General features: G+C 42.7%; 1 protein-coding gene and 1 long non-coding RNA gene across 2 annotated transcripts; one reads left to right on the top strand and one right to left on the bottom strand.

Annotated features, from left to right (window-relative positions):
* The first annotated feature begins 1,687 nt into the window (after window positions 1–1,687).
* LOC114251671 (uncharacterized) lies at window positions 1,688–5,297 on the top strand. Its single transcript, XM_089739826.1, has 5 exons — window positions 1,688–4,118; window positions 4,216–4,348; window positions 4,474–4,656; window positions 4,728–4,785; window positions 4,945–5,297. Exons 1-5 carry the CDS (start codon window positions 4,069–4,071, stop codon window positions 5,295–5,297), a joined length of 777 nt encoding a protein of 258 aa, XP_089595952.1. The 5' UTR covers window positions 1,688–4,068.
* A 4,047-nt stretch (window positions 5,298–9,344) lies between these two features.
* LOC149499530 (uncharacterized) lies at window positions 9,345–16,389 on the bottom strand. The gene is made up of 2 exons (XR_016325708.1): window positions 10,575–16,389; window positions 9,345–10,510 (listed from the first exon to the last, which is right to left on the bottom strand). It is a non-coding gene; the product is annotated as an uncharacterized LOC149499530 (long non-coding RNA).
* Window positions 16,390–16,729: the final 340 nt, after the last annotated feature.

Raw genomic sequence — 16,729 nt, 5'->3', positions numbered from 1 at the left:
CGCTCATCTACTTCTGGCGCGCATACTGCGCGCACTGCTCGCGTACCGCTGGCTACGCGCACTGCTCGCGTGCCGCTGGCTGCGTGCACTGCTCGCGTACCGCTGGCTGCGCACACTGTTCGTGTACCGCTGGCTGCGCGCGCTCATCTACTTCTGGCGCGCATACTGCGCGTACTGCTCGCGTGCCGCTGGCTGCGCGCACTGCTCGCGTGCCGCTGGCTGCGCGCACTGCTCGCGTGCCGCTGGCTGCGCGCACTGCTCGCGTGCCGCTGGCTGCGCGCACTGCTCGCGTGCCGCTGGCTGCGCGCGCTCATCTACTTCTGACGTGCATACTGCACGTGTTGCTCGCATGCTGCCGACTGCACGGTGCTGTACGACTGGCAGTGACGCAGAGGGCGATGTCGCTTAGTCTGCGGCCTGCTGCTGCGGACTACCCAACGGATTATCTATCAGGACGGTCGAGCGGGACGCCCGCCACACGTGGTGCAGCCTCGCATCGTGGGAGCAGACTGGAGCTGGGACGGCTGTCCTGCTTCCACATCATCCTTACGAGTGGACCCCGGTGACATGCAGCCTTTTCTTCGAAATTAATATGTGAAGGTCGAGGTGGGCACTTCGGTGCTTTACTTCCCATTTTTGAGGTTGAGGTGGGCACGACGGTGCTTTACTTCCCATTTTTGAGGTTGAGGTGGGCACGACGGTGCTTTACTTCCCGTTTATTTTTTGAGCAGTATGGTTAGATGCGGATTCGGCCGGATTTTGCGTCCCTACTGTTTAGCTGTGTTGTGTCTGTAATGTTAAGTATCTGTATCGGTGAATATTGCAGACAACAGCGCGCTACTGTTTTAGACGTTTCCTGTACGGGCTAACTCAGTAAAGGAATCGTGCAGGTGTTTCAAATTGCGCAGTTTGGGACAGTTGTGCGATATCCATTCTTCTCACTTCAAATGTTTATTTTTGGCTCGTCCTCGCTGCAGATGTAAGAGTGCACGCTTGCGTCTGTAGTAGGGATTCTAAATTTTAGAAAGTTTTAGAGCATTAAGGTCTGGGTGTAATTTTTTTTTGTTACGTTACAGAGGGTGACCTTGTTGATGCAAGCTCTGACGTAGCTGGAAGAGATATGCTTCTGCTGAGAGATGAAGCGGTCGAGGACGCCTCGCCATCAGGAACGGCCGTGTTACCGAATCCAGGCAACCCCCGACCGAGAGCCAGCGCTAAAACTATAAAAACGATCCCTCGCTGCGCCTTTGCCTCTTTTTTGTGCGTGGCGTTCGTGAGTGCGGTTCTTGTTGAAACATGTTATAGACTTGTGTAATTTTAACAGTTTTCGTTAATAGTAAATTGAAATCATTTTGTTAGAAGTTTTGTTAATTCAGTGAAATATAATTAGGCCAGTTCTGTGTTATTTATTTCTTTTTGTTAACTACCTCACTTCTGGTCGATAATAATATATAAATATATGTGGAGTATTTTTTAGAATTTCATTTTATTTAAATCTGACAACCCCAATTTGTGGATGGGCTGTCAAAGTCAGTAGGTAGTCAGAAAAAAAAGATTAGTGTGTGTGGTGGTGGTAAGATGTAAAAGTGATATGTTGTTGTTTCTTTGTGTAAAAAATAAAAAATAAATAAGGTGAGATCCATTTCTCGTTATTCCGCCATCCTACATATATATATATATATTTTAACACTACAAGTCCGACTGGCGGGACTTTTGTGAGTTTTTGTGAGTTCGTTGTTCCGGGCTGTTGGCGAAGATGATATAGAAATAATGTTTACACTGATTTGGTATGAGGTTTTAATATAAAAGCGACACAATAACTAAAATAAAATACAAAATGAGTTGAGAATCGTACAGTTAAACTAAGACTCGCAATATTTTACTGGTTGTCGTCACGCGCGCTGAGGGCGTGTGTTTTCGCGCTCAGAGAGCTCTGTCTCAGCGGGCGGTAAGGCGGCGGCGGGGGGCGGTATCGCACGTTCGGAAATTACGTTCCGTTATATCCTCCCCCTCCGAGTCACTAGAACGCCTCGTTAGTGGCTCGGCAGAAACAACAAGACGGGGCCGTCCACGCAGGCGTCGAGGCTGTACTGGAGCTGAGACCTGACCGGTTTGATTACGATATGGCTTCAAATGAGAAGCATGAAATTTCCCTAAAACCTGCAAATTCAAATCAGTAATCTCATAGGTAGTAGGACTAACGATATTGCTAATCTGGTAGGGTCCGTCACGCTTAGGCATGAACTTCTTCGTTCTACCTTTGGCGGCATCACTTAACAAGTGCGTTGAGAGAAGGACTAGATCACGTACTTGGTAACTGGGACCAGATAACTGAATTTTGTCGATTTGCTACTTCCTATCATCCTGATGATGTTCAGCGTAAGGCATTGGGGCTCCCCCTGGTCTGAAGACATCCTCGTTGCACTGCAGAAGAGAAGCTAGGCGGTTAACGCTCTGGAGGACACAGCATAGTTCCCTCGTCTTCTCTTAAGAAATCAGCAGCAGAACAAGGCGTGAGGTCACTGGGGTACTCGAACTCCAATGGAAAAACTCGTTCAGAACCATGGTAGCGCCATGTCGAAGTATGGAAGTCGATGGCTAAACCAGCTGCTACTAAAAAGTCTACACCCAATAATGTGTCATTATCCTGGGCGTCCGGAAATACGACAAATTCCATGGGAATAACTTTACCCGGTAATAATTTTACATCAAGTGTCGTTGACAACATTTGTCGCGTTTGAATTGAACCATCGGTAAGCTTAACACGTATATAACTAGACACAAAAGACTAATTATGCTGTTGCAGTAAGGCGTAGAGTGAAGAACCGGCAACAGTTCGCTTGGCTGCGGTATCGATTAAACCCCTACCTCGGATTCCTAAAATCTTTATACCTAAAATAGGTCGTCGCGCGTTGCCATTTTGTGAAGAAGTTACAGACGAAAAGGTGACAAAACTATCACAATTAAAATTTGTGGTCCCTTTAACCGGTGCACAACTTTCCAGGTTCTGTCCTGAAAAATTTTTGGTCACCCTACTTTTATTATCGAATTCCTGGTTTTGTCCTGAAAAAATCATGGTCGCCCTAGTTGGTAACGGACCACGTGATGGACACTGACGAGAACGTTTCGTTTTCCATTTATGTCTATTATTTACGACGCACTGATTAACACAAAATTCCCTAGGAGATACTGATTTCAATTCGCTAGGTACATGAGTGCGGTTAAAACACTCCCCCTGCTTAACAGAACGAGATAAGTATGTAAACAAAGGCGTATCGTCGGAACGCAGCAAATTTGAAACAATTTGTTTATCAACACGTTTACGGGACGAGTTTACATTACATTTACGGGCAAGATTATTATTTACGGGGGGTGTACTTACATTATTACATGATACCAAACTTGGCTGAGCAGTGTGTAGCGATGAATTAACATAATTTGGGCGCTCAGTATGAACACTACTGGATAAACATAAGTCAGGTACAACCCCAGTAAAAACCATAGGTAAACTTGCCAAATTACTCACCTGGGCGGACGGCTTACCAACAGCTGTAGCCCAAGCACGAAAATTTTACGAATTCGTAACGTTAACGTATCGAGCCCTCGATACGTTAACGTTACTCCGCAGCACGAACAACATTTTGCCAACTATCGTAAGCTCGATTCGAATACGTTAGTGACGTCATCCTAACGTAAGTAGGGACGGTCCTTGTGGAATGAAATGTTTATCATATGGAATTAATGATTCGTTCGGAAACTTAACCAAGTTGTCATTTTATTTTAAACTTTTGAATTTACGGTTTATTTAATTAAAAAATAATTAACTAGTGCATACAAAGTGAAGTACATATGACGAAAGATATTTAAGAACATGCTATGACATTAGAATCGAAGGAATAAAATAGTGTCTTGGATATCAAAACAAAAAAATTCGGATTCCGAACGAATCCACTTGATATCGGCCAAGGCTAAGTTTGTTTATGTTTGCTTTAGTTCTTGTGAAGAGCGAAAGTGTTTCATTGTTTTTATTAATTTAGTACTTATTTTTCAAGATTTACCTATTTAAATATGAGAACTAGCCACTCACAGTATTTAACAATGGTGGAATTTATGGAAGCGTAAGTACTTATAAAGTTCTAATTTATTAGAAAAGTTTTATTAACTGAAGTGTTTCAGTCAATATTTATGTATTGTGCCATACAATTTATATTCCAGAAATGGAGATTTATCAAAACCATCAGGCGGTCCACGAGGTCGCAATTTTATACAGATGAAGTGGAAAGAGTTAACGGGATCACTAAATAGCGATTCTTCAGGAGATCCTAAGAGTGAGGACAAATGGCGTAAGGTATGTCAAGTGTTAACTCAAGGGACGCTATTTTTTTCTGCTGAAGCACTTGACTGAATCTACTAACTTTGTTATTAATCTTTCTTGTTTAGAAATTCTAATTTAACGTTTGTTTGTTAATGAAGGTGTGGAGTGATTATAAGAATAATTGCAAGAAAAAGTGTGCTAAAATTAATAGAGCTGCTAGTGGCACTGGTGGCGGACCAGCGCTCCATTTATTATTGACTGACCAAGAACAAAGGGTCATGCAGATAATTGGAGTGCAGGCAGCTACTGGCATGGAGATAAAAGAAGCTGGGTTTCCACAAGTTAGCTATACTTTACATTTCAATTGTGCAATAAATATTGCATGTAGTAAGTAATATTTTTTTTATTTCAGGAAGAAATTTCAACTGAGAGGCCAAATACTCAAATTATTTTAAAGGAACCGGAAATAGGTGCGTAGCCCTTTTAATTTTAGATTTATTGAAGTTCATTGTTTCTTAATACTGTATCTTTATACATAAAATAAGAAGGATATCACAGCTATGATATCTATGAACCTAAATGAGACTAATTGTATAAACTGGCTTATTACATATTGGAATAATTTATAGATTGGAATACTCCTAGCACAAGCAGCCAACCAACAGTGGCTCCACCACCACCAACTGAAGCTCCCCCTCCAGTTATTAACGAGGAAGAGGAGTGGAAACCTCTGCCACAGAAAAAAAGAAAAAACAATTTAACAAAAATGTTTTTAGATATAGACCGAAAGGCAAGGGAGTATGCTTCAGAGCGTGATAGGGTATATGAGGAATTAGAAAGAGATCGGTTGAGAGTTAGAGAATTTGAGGTACGTGAAAGAGTAAGACAGAGAGATGAAGAGCTACGGATGCAGGGTCAATGGCTGGAATTTATGAAAGAGGCAATGGAAGCTTTTGTGAGGTTTATGGAGAGAAAGTCTTAAGTTAAGCTTAATTACTATATTTTTTTACCAACTACTTTTATTTTACCAATTACTTAATTATTTTATTTTATATTATTTTACCAATTACTTAATTATAATTACCAATTACTATATTTTTACAAAATTAATAAACAAAAGTAAAATTATGTATGAAGTCTATTAATTTTATCCACTAAAATACTTCTTATAGCTCTACCCCTAATTAACCCATCCCCTGTAGTATTCTCTTGAAAAATATGTTCACATATTGTCATAGCCAAATTGGGGTTTTCAATCTCTGCTGGTTCTGGTTCAGGTATGTTGAACTCAATGGCTAAGTTGTGCAATACACAGCATGCTGTTATGATTTTTGCACATTTTACTGGAGCATAGTGTAATGTGCGATCCTTACACAAACAACGCCATCGGTTTTTTAGTCGCCCAAAAGTATTTTCAATAGCTACCCTGGTCCTTCCATGAACTGCTGTATATTTATAAGCTGGAGTTCCCTCAACAGCATCTAAAATTGGTGTCATTAACCAGGGTCGCTGTGGATAACCAGAACCACCTGGAAATAATAAAAAAAACCTAGTTAAAATAAATTAAACTTAGTCTGAATATTTGTAAAGGTTATTAATAAAATATTACCTAACAACCACACTTGCTCGTTATTTCGATGTAAGCTCTGCATATAATTGTTGACCACGCTATTTTCCCAAATAAAAGCGTCGTGGGTGGCTCCTCCGTATTTCGCATTTACGTTTAAAATACGACAATCACTATCACAAATCTAAAATTGAAGAAAAATCATTACATCAGTTTAATTTTCTATTTTACTTCATTTGGACACGCCGGCGGAGCTGCGCTTACCATTTGCACATTTAATGAATGGAAATGCTTTCTACTATAATACAAATGTTCGACTTCTTTTTTGGGTGTGAAAATATGGAAATGACATCCATCAATGCATCCTATAACTCCTGGGAAACCATACTTTGCAAAAAATCTGTAAGGTAAAAACAAACAATTGGTACTGGTGGTAGGACCTCTTGTGAGTCCGCACGGGTAGGTACCACCGCCCCGCCTATATTTGCCGTGAAGCAGTAATGCGTTTCGGTTTGAAGGGTGGGGCAGCCGTTGTAACTATACTTGAGACCTTAGAACTTATATCTCAAGGTGGGTGGCGCATTTACGTTGTAGATGTCTATGGGCTCCAGTAACCACTTAACAGCAGGTGGTCTGTGAGCTCGTCCACCCATCTAAGCAATAAAAAAAAAAAAAATTACAATACTACTTTTTAGTCATAAGTTTACGCCAAATCGTGATAATATAAAAATGGATGTTTGTAATAAAATTATATAGTTCACACTTACTTGTTTTTTATTACATCTCTATCAGCTCTGGCATAAGGAAATTTTATGAAAGTATTTAAAATTGCAGGAGTTACAAGAGCATCTGTTACTTCCTTCACACATTTGCTTACAGTCGTTTGGCCCAAATATTTAGCCATTCCCACTAAGCGTTGGTAAGATCCAGTGGCATAAAAAGATAGTGCGCAAAGAACCTGAAATGTTTGAATTTTATGTTACATTTAAGCTTTTCTCACAATAGAGACTTGGCACTGCCCTTAGCATTGCTAACATACATGAGCGAGCGAGCGAGTGAGTTACCACTTACCATCATGTGGGCCGTATGCTCGTCTACCTACTGAGATAATAAAAACAAACTTACCTTAAGTTCCAAACTTATCCTGGAACTTGCTTTTAAAGATGTTTTTTGCTTAAGTTGATTACAAAGAAACTTGAATGATTCTTTATTCAATCGGTATCGATTTTTGAATTCCGCGTCATTTATGTCCACAGGATTATTTTTCTTTCTCAGAGCAACTCTGCGTGTAATTTCTCTATAAGTAATAAAACCAATTGATTCTCAATTAATTTATGTTTAAAAAATATTAGAATATAACACGATTGACTGAAGTAGGTACTTACCTAACTTCTCTTGATGAATATTCTTCATTTTCAAGTAAACTTGCAGCAACAAAATAATATAAAGGACTACGCTCGTATAACGGTGGTCTTTGCATTTTGAGCAATTTATTAAAATTAATTGTATATAAGAACTAACTAAAGTGATAAGAAAACACTATTATTTATAAAAAATTACTTAAAAAATAAAAACATGGATAAAATTATATTTAAACACGTTACGAAACCTTTCTCACCAACAAATCTTAAGTGAATAAAGTTTCGACAATACTCGATACCCAGCCTTCGAAATTTACATTACCGTACGTCAAAACAGTGTTCGTGCGTTTGATTGTTTATAAGGTTCAAGTATCGTTTACGTGACGATACGATTTCGATACGAAATTTGTTCGTGCTAGCAAAATTAGTTCCTTTTACGTACGATAGGGGCGCTGTACAAATTTCATACAAATTTAATTCGATAACGTTACGAATACATTTTCGCAAGTTATTCGTGCTAGGGCCTCTGATGTCTCAGCGGTCGTTGTACTTCGTGATCGCGTTCGCGGTATTTGAATAAAATCGACCGCGTTAAAATTTGAACTACATTTGGAACAATTAGAACGTATGACTCCGCTCGCCCCGCAACCGTAACATTTAATATTATTTACTTTACTAACTACGTTGTCGTTACTGTCATTCGCGGTTTGTTTTAATAACAATTTACGACACTGATCACGCGTATGACCGTAACTTTTACTATAAACACAGTATCGACGTTTCTCGGGTTTTTCGGCGGTCGGAGTGGCGTCGGCGTTATCGCCTGACGAACGTTGGCGCGGGGAAACTTCTACAGCGGCCGTAGGTACACGCTGCGTTGCAGGCCGCGGCGGCTCGAGTCGAGCGCGGGCGGCGGCGGCGGCACCCTTTGATGTCTCGGCGACGGCGTTTGAAGTATGCGCTTCTTTCGTAGAATCCTCAATACTTCGTGCTTTTTGCAGGAGAACATTGAAACTGGTGATTTCCTCTCTACGAAGGCGTTTACGAATTTTATGATGCAGTAATCCGTATATCATATCGAGCTCCACTTTTTCACATAGGTCGCCTCGAGGTAGCTTCGCGAGGAGTGCTCGAGCCCTAGCGACAAACAGGTCGGTTTTCTTCATAGGCTGCTGGCCGTCTGCGAATAGGTCGACATAAATTCTGTGGGGTGGGCGGCGATCACCAAAAGCACTTCGTAGATTTGAGATGACGTCTTCCCATGTAGAAACTTGATGCTTGATACCCTGCCACCAGGTAGCGGCGGTGTGTGTCAGCAACATGGAAATACCTTTTACGGCTACGTCATCGGGAACATTGGCGGCGTCTCTGTACGATTCTATTGCGTCGATAAAACCTTCTACTGACTCGTCTGCTGAATACAGATTTGCAGCTTTTTTTTTTTTTTTTTTTTTTTTTTCCTACCTAAGCTGATAGCCTTGAGAGGCTATGTCAGCGTAACCCTAACTTTAGTAGGTGAGCTCACGGGGCTCAAACCTGACGATGTTGCTAACACGAACCCTAGCAAGAGCCGTGCTTCGCAGAATCTACCACCGGATCGGAAACGCGACCCACTGAGAAGATCCGGCGAGAAACTCAGTGGGCTGTGTCTGAGAGTTAATTTGCAGCGGCTGAAGTTGTTGGCGGGCCGATGGTCGAATGTAGGAGTCGCCGACTGCCTGACGCTATCTAACAGCTCCCGGAACGCGTCTAGCTGCGTTCGTTGAAGGGTGTCGATCAGCATGCTGATGTCTTCCGAGCGGAAGCAAACACTGGCGGGCGGCGCGTCACTCGACGGCGCGTGGGGCGGCGACGCGGCTCTCGCGTCGCGCTCCTCGGAATTCGGCATCTTCTTCGGCGGCATTATTTGAGGACGGTTTAGTCGGTAAAGTCAGGAAAACACAAATCGTTCATGCAGGCACAATAATTTCTTATAAATATAACTTCATAGCTAAACGTTCGGGCGCCATTTTTAACACTACAAGTCCGACTGGCGGGACTTTTGTGAGTTCGTTGTTCCGGGCTGTTGGCGAAGATGATATAGAAATAATGTTTACACTGATTTGGTATGAGGTTTTAATATAAAAGCGACACAATAACTAAAATAAAATACAAAATGAGTTGAGAATCGTACAGTTAAACTAAGACTCGCAATATTTTACTGGTTGTCGTCACGCGCGCTGAGGGCGTGTGTTTTCGCGCTCAGAGAGCTCTGTCTCAGCGGGCGGTAAGGCGGCGGCGGGGGGCGGTATCGCACGTTCGGAAATTACGTTCCGTTATAATATATATATATTTAGGAAACTATCCCAACTTCCAGTAAGATACGTGTGGTCGTCACCATGCACGAAAAAGGAATGAGCTCTGAGCAGCACGGCTCCGCTTGGCAAGACAAGACCGCAAGTGGGAATATGCCGCCACATTTGTTTTTGGGTCAATTGACTGTCTCTTAAAGCGTGCAAAGTCACCTGTAGGTTAAATTTACTACATGTTAAATATTATATCTGAAAATGAAGCGATGAAATATAATTTAGATTTTTTCAATAAACAACCGAAATTATTTAAAAAGTGTTTTTATTTCATGAAATATTAATACATGGTGACATTTTTTTTATTGCTTTTATGGGATGGACGAGCTCACGGCCCATCTGGTGTTAAGTGGTTACCGGAGAACATAGACATCTACAACGTAAATGCCGCCACCCACCTTGAGATAAGAGTTCTAAGGTCTCAGTATAGTTACAACGGCTGCCCATGCCCAAAGGCATTACTGCTTCACGGCAGAAATAGACTTGTGAGACTACACACTTACCCGTGCGGACTCACAAGTATTACTAAGCAATTATGTTTTATGGTACAAATAGTAAATAGTACAGAAATTTTTGCTGAGAGTATTACATTAAAATATTCCGAACCGGGACATACATTTTTGTCCGCAGACAGTTTCTATCGCCAAGTAGAATAATCCCTGACATAAAAGGGAAAGTTTTATGACTTCGACGATTTTGTTGAGTGTATCGGCAACGCCAATAAAAGGAAGAAAATAGTAAAAGTTATGAATGTTGATGACTTTATCGCCTATGAAGATTTATCTTCACAGCACAAATTGCGGAAAAATAACCCATGCATAATAACCCATTTATTTAACGAATATAATGGCTGTGAGGGTGCAACGAGGCCTTTTCAAATTAAAATACAAATTTAATCATGCTGATCACTACAAATCAGAACCTTTAGATTTTCATCAAGTAAAAATCATGAAAAATGAACAATTCCCTGAAATTCAAAGAAAAACCTTACCAAGGGGTATAACTGAAGAACGCAAAGCAGCCATTATTGAAAAGTTAGTCCCGTTAATGCCGGCAAACAGGAAACAGTTTTGGAACGTACCAACAAATGAGACTTAAAAATCTTTTGGAACTAACTTTATATAACGGCCAAGAATTTTCAAAAACTTATTTAATTTTTTTGTTTTTATAAGAAGTGTTAATTTTTTTGTAGATTGTTATGCATCGAACTATTCGTTACTATATTAATACGTTTAACGGATTAGTAATAATTCTATCCGATTTTCTAATTATATTCTCTAGTCTCTAGTATTTTCCAGTCATATTTTTATATCGTTTTTTTTATCAATTTATTACTTAAAGTTCTTAAATAGTAATGAATACAAAATACAACTAACTACGGTAATTATACATCAAATTAAAAAAAAAACATTATTTTTATATCTGTAATCGAAATAAATTTTAAAACTTTAGGCGCCATTTTCTATGAACCTGCTTTCATGGACTTGTCGCTCTTATCTTTAGCACGGCAGCTTTTAGCAGCCCTGCGACGTTTCACGTCCCGACGTGGCTTATGCACAGATATTTATTCAGACTGAAAAGAACTATATCGGTTGTGACAATTATCTTAAAGAACTTTACTAGTTTTTACGACTCTGCAAAACACACTTAATCAACAAACCCTTCATTCCTATTTAAGCACCCGACGCGCGTGGACGTGCTCATTGTTCGTTCGATCGCCTGACCTCGGTTCGTGGCACATCTGGCGTCCAAGTGTTTCTCGGAATTTCTACCTGCACCTAATTGCAAGGCATTGCCGCCCGGGAAATGTTCAGTGGTTCTATGCACACTTAAAATTTCTAAAATTCCTAGAATCGCTTCGGCCAATTTAGTGTTACCGACGCAGGGGCCTCGCCGCAAGGCGAGCGCGTGTTTAAGTCCCGGCGCAGTCCGAAGAAATGGAGTTTTCTCCAACCAACACTCTGCTCGCGGAATTCTTAAGTCAGAAATACCCGGCCCTCGAATCAGAATTTTTAGTTTACAAAGCTAAACTAAACGCGCCGTGAACTGTTCTGCCGTGCCCGCCGCGCCTGCCGTTCCCGCGTCCCCTGCAAGCGCGCGCAAAACTCCCGCGCCGTACACCGCAGGCTCCGTCGCGCCCAGTACAACCGTGTCCCCTATACTCCCCCGAAAAACTCCCGCGTTGACTGCGGCAGCTTCCGTTCCACCTCAGCGATCGTCTGCGGCCTCCGTCGCGTCCGCCGCTCCCGCGCCTTCTACCTCGTCCTCCGATTCTGACTCGGACAGGGAGGTTGACCTCGTCCCCGCCTCATTGACAGATGGATTCACCCTCGTGCAAAAGGGTAAGAAGCGCGCCGCGGAGTCCCGAGCTCCCGCGGCCACTAAAATGAGCAAAGCCGCGAACGCGTCGCGCCCCCGCCCTCCGACCCCCGTCGCTCCCTGTCCCCGTGCCACGCCGTCGCCATGCCCGGTGGCACAAACAAGAAATCAGGCCCCTCCTCCGTTGATTCTTCAAGAGAAGGCTGCTTGGGACCGTGTCTCCCTGGCCCTTAAGGCCAAAAACATAAATTTTGTCAGTGCCCGTAACCTCGCGAACGGGATACAGATAAAAGTAGCAATACCCGACGACCATAGGGCCCTCTCGAGCTACCTCCGAAAGGAGCGTATAAGTTATCATACGTATACGCTCCAGGAGGAGCGTGAGCTCCGTGCAGTCATACGTAGCATCCCTAAGGAGTTAGATGCCGAGCTCGTAAAGGCCGACCTATTCGAACAAGGCTTACCCGTAAACTCCGTGCACCGCATCCACACAGGACGCGGGAGGGATCCATATAATATGGTTCTCGTCGTCCTCCAGTCTACCCTCGAGGGTAAGCAAATCTTTAACGTCCGGACGGTCTGTAGGCTTTCCGGAATCACCGTGGAAACCCCTCAAAATTGTCAGTTGTACGGGCACTCTTCCCGTAATTGTCACGCGCGCCCTCGATGCGTCAAGTGTTTGGACGATCACGCCACGACTCTTTGCACTCGCGGTCAAAAAACCGCGACGGAACCACCTAGCTGCGTCTTGTGCCGAACACAGGGTCACCCCGCCAAATACCGTGAATGCCCCCGAGCCCCTTACGTATACGATTCGTTAAATACGTACGTCCTCCTCTCACTCCGCCGGTAATCAATGGCGTACATAAGTATAATAAAGCCGCTATCTGTAACGATAGAATTTTTTAACGATTACGGTCTCGCAAATCCACGTGATCAGGTTTGTGACTTTTTTTTGCTGCAGGAGACCCTGCTTAAGCCCGCGCGCCGCGACCCTGCAATCACGAACTATAACATGGTTAAGAACGACAGGCTCACTGCTCGTGGTGGTGGTACCGTCATTTACTATAGACGAGCCCTGCACTGCGTCCCACTCGACCCCCCCGCGCCTTCTAACATCGAAGCATCAGTATGCCATATCTCACTGACCGGACACGCGCCGATTCGTTATCGCGTCCGTTTATCTTCCACCGGATAAGATCGTTCTAAGCAGTGATATTGAGGCGCTGCTCGGCATGGGAAGCTCTGTCATTCTGGCGGGTGACTTAAATTGTAAACACGTCATGTGGAACTCTCACATCACAACCCCTAATGGCAGGCGCCTCGACGCGTTAGTCGATGATCTCGGCTTCGATATCGTCGCTCCGCTGCCCCGACTCACTACCCGCTAAATATCGCGCATCGCCCGGTTATACTTGACATAGCGTTATTAAAAAACGTAACTCTGCGCTTACATTTGATTGAAGTAGTTTCAGAGTTAGATTCAGACCATCGTCCCGTCATTATGAAGCTCGGTCGCGCTTCCGATTCCGTTCCCGTCACGAGGACTGTGGTGGATTGGCACACGCTGGGCATTTTCTGGTGATAGGACCTCTTGTGAGTCCGTGCGGGTGGGTACCACCGCCCTGCCTATTTCTGCCGTGAAGCAGTAATGCGTTTCGGTTTGAAGGGTGGGGCAGCCGTTGTAACTATACTGAGACCTTAGAACTTATATCTCAAGGTGGGTGGCGCATTTACGTTGTGGATGTCTATGGGCTCCAGTAACCACTTAACACCAGGTGAGCTGTGAGCTCGTCCACCCATCTAAGCAATAAAAAAATAATAAAAAAAACTGCATGGCTGAATCTGATACACCATCGCTCCCGTTTAGCCCGAACTCTACACCGTCTCCTCAGGATACCGCTAAAGCCATAGACATCGTAACGTCACACATTACTTCCACATTAGATAAGTCATCGAAACAAGTTGTAGCGGAGGACTTCCTTCACCGCTTCAAATTACCCGACGATATTAAGGAACTTCTTAGAGCTAAGAACGCCTCCGGTCCGTGCCTACGATAGGTATCCTATCGAGGAAAATCGCATTCGAATGCGTGCCCTACAACGCGACGTAAAGTCTCGCATCACCGAAGTCCGAGATGCCAGATGGTCTGATTTCTTAGAAGGACTCGCGCCCTCTCAAAGGTCTTACTACCTCTTAGCTCGTACTCTCAAATCGGACTCGTAGGCCCCTCAGGCCGACTCGCGGCGTTCGATGATGACGAAAAAGCAGAGCTGCTGGCCGATACATTGCAAACCTAGTGCATGCCCAGCATTCAATCCGCGGACCCTGTTCATGTAGAATTAGTAGACAGTGAAGTAGAACGCAGAGCTTCCTTGCCACCCTCGGACTCGTTACCACCCGTCACCCCGATGGAAGTTAAAGACCTGATCAAAGATCTACGTCCTCGCAAGGCTCCCGGTTCCGACGGTATATCTAACCGCGTTATTAAACTTTTACCCGTCCAACTCATCGTGATGTTGGCATCTATTTTCAATGCCGCTATGGCTAACTTTATCTTTCCCACGGTGTGGAAAGAAGCGGGCGTTATCGGCATACACAAACCCGGTAAACCAAAAAATAATCCGACGGGTTACCGCCTGATTAGCCTTCTCATATCTCTAGGTAAACTGTATGAGCGTCTGCTTTACAAACGCCTCAGAGACTTCATCTTATCCAAGGGCATTCTCATCGATGAACAATTCGGATTCCGTGCAAATCACTCATGCGTACAACAGGTGCACCGCCTCACGGAGCACATTCTCGTAGGGCTGAACCGACCAAAACCAATCTAGACGGGAGCCCTCTTCTTCAACGTCGCAAAAGCGTTCGACAAAGTCTGGCACAACGGTTTAATTTTCAAACTATTCAACATGGGTGTCAGTCGTCACCACAGTGTCTCGAAGAACGCACGCGCCGCTCGTCGGTCGTTGCCTCTCGCGGACTCAGAATTTTTCCACGTGTGATAACTACCTTCCGTAATAATAATTTTGCCATCGATAAAATGATGCTAAAGTACTCAAACTATATATAATAATAATAAGAGTTTTAGTGTGTTTTTTATATTGTTTCTGACTACAGAAACAAAATGAGTACCCAAATGTTAGCTAACAGCCCCAGTTACGCGATAGTTGCACAAAATACGATGTTCCCAAAAAAAGATCAAGCCATTGTTATTGACGCGATAGAAAACGTGCAAATTAAAGATTATGCACAAGCCTTAGGGAAGGTCATAGATCCAACTCAAATAAGGTTTCTGTCTAGAATTTCTAATAACCGCATTTGTATATATTTGTCATCAAAGTCGATAGCTGATGACATCGTTGATAATAAAAAGTATATAACCGTACAGAACCACAAGCTACCAATTCGACCACTGATCAACAGAAACAAACGTATCATTCTCTCAAAGTATGCCCAATTATCCCTCACTCTGAAATAGAATCCGAACTGAAGGAAGTAGGAATCAATCCAATGTCGCCTATATCTTTTTTGAGGGCCGGTATCAACGATCCTGGATATAATCACATATTGAGCTTCCGCCGTCAACTCTGTGACTCCCAAGGATTTTTACCGCCTTCCAGAAAAGATCTCCATAGAATTTGAAGACACTCCCTACTGGATCTATCTATCGTCGGATACTATGACCTGCTTCGTTTGCAAGAGTGAGGGCCATATTGCTTCGAAATGTCCTCAAAGCGAGTTAGGTATAACTTCTTCAATTGAAATTATGGACAACAGCGTGTCACAAAATGAACCTTCTAACTTTAAACGGCCACATCCACCTACTGAACCTTCTACAACCGATGAGCCCCAGGTATTTGAAACAGAGACCCCAGAAGAGACTATCATCGACTACGACAGTGACACTTTCACAATCAAGTTCAGAAGGAGCCATGAAGAGGAACAGTGTTAAAAAACTTAGGAAGTCACCCCAGATCGACTTAGACTTACAAAACTGGAAAGATATTGAACACTTTTTATCAAGCTCTGTCAAACCCTACCCACTAACAGGAGTTCAAGTAAAGAATTATCTGGAACACACCTATGGTGTCAAAGACATCGAAGAAATCACGGCTAATTACACTGAGAACATTGACGATTTAATTATGCTTTTTAAAGACTTAATTCCCATTATTGCAAGTCGTTCTGTTAAAAATAGAGTTACTCGTATTGTTTCTAAACTTAAATCTATTAAAAATAAACAATAAGTGAGTCGACTATTATCAAAGCCGGCAATCTGACTTTTGAACAATGATTGGTAAATCAGAAAAACGAATTATTGACTTTGTATTCCATTGGCAGTCACAAAGCTCTTCGGAACGACATCTTAGATAAATAACAGGTTAACTATTAACCTTTATTTAATGCAGGTTTTGAACCGTATTCTTTGAAGGAGACAATTATATTCAAATCAATCTGTATTGACATATCAATAAAAAATTTTTGTCCAAATGCACAGATTGCCACCTTTGATAATAGACGACTCAAGTATAATATTATGTGTAATAAAAGTAAAGTCAACAAATACATAAATTTAAAAATTGTACAGTGGAATAGCAGGAGCCTTAGTCCTAAATTATGTGAATTAGAAACATACTTAGTTAGAGAGAAAATCCATATTTGTATATGTACGGAGACATGGCTGTCATCTGAGAAAAGGGTAAGTTTGCCCGGTTTTTATTGTTTTAGAGAAGATAGAGAGGATGAGCACGTAGGGGTTGCCATTTTTGTACATAATTCGATTAAAGCAAAGTTAGTTACTACAAATATTCCGAACTGT

Source organism: Bombyx mandarina, chromosome A1 (assembly GCF_030267445.1).
Source record: "Bombyx mandarina strain Sakado chromosome A1, ASM3026744v2".
Classification (NCBI taxonomy): domain Eukaryota; kingdom Metazoa; phylum Arthropoda; class Insecta; order Lepidoptera; family Bombycidae; genus Bombyx; species Bombyx mandarina.
This window is presented reverse-complemented; position numbering and strand designations above follow the sequence as displayed.

Excerpts from the sequence above, each read along its gene's own strand:
- LOC114251671 (XM_089739826.1), top strand. The coding sequence starts at position 4,069 with ATGAGAACTAGCCACTCACAGTATTTAACAATGGTGGAATTTATGGAA. Across the intron at positions 4,119-4,215 it reads ATGGTGGAATTTATGGAAGC|AAATGGAGATTTATCAAAAC; the intron begins GTAAGTACTTAT and ends TTTATATTCCAG. Across the intron at positions 4,349-4,473 it reads GTGAGGACAAATGGCGTAAG|GTGTGGAGTGATTATAAGAA; the intron begins GTATGTCAAGTG and ends TTGTTAATGAAG.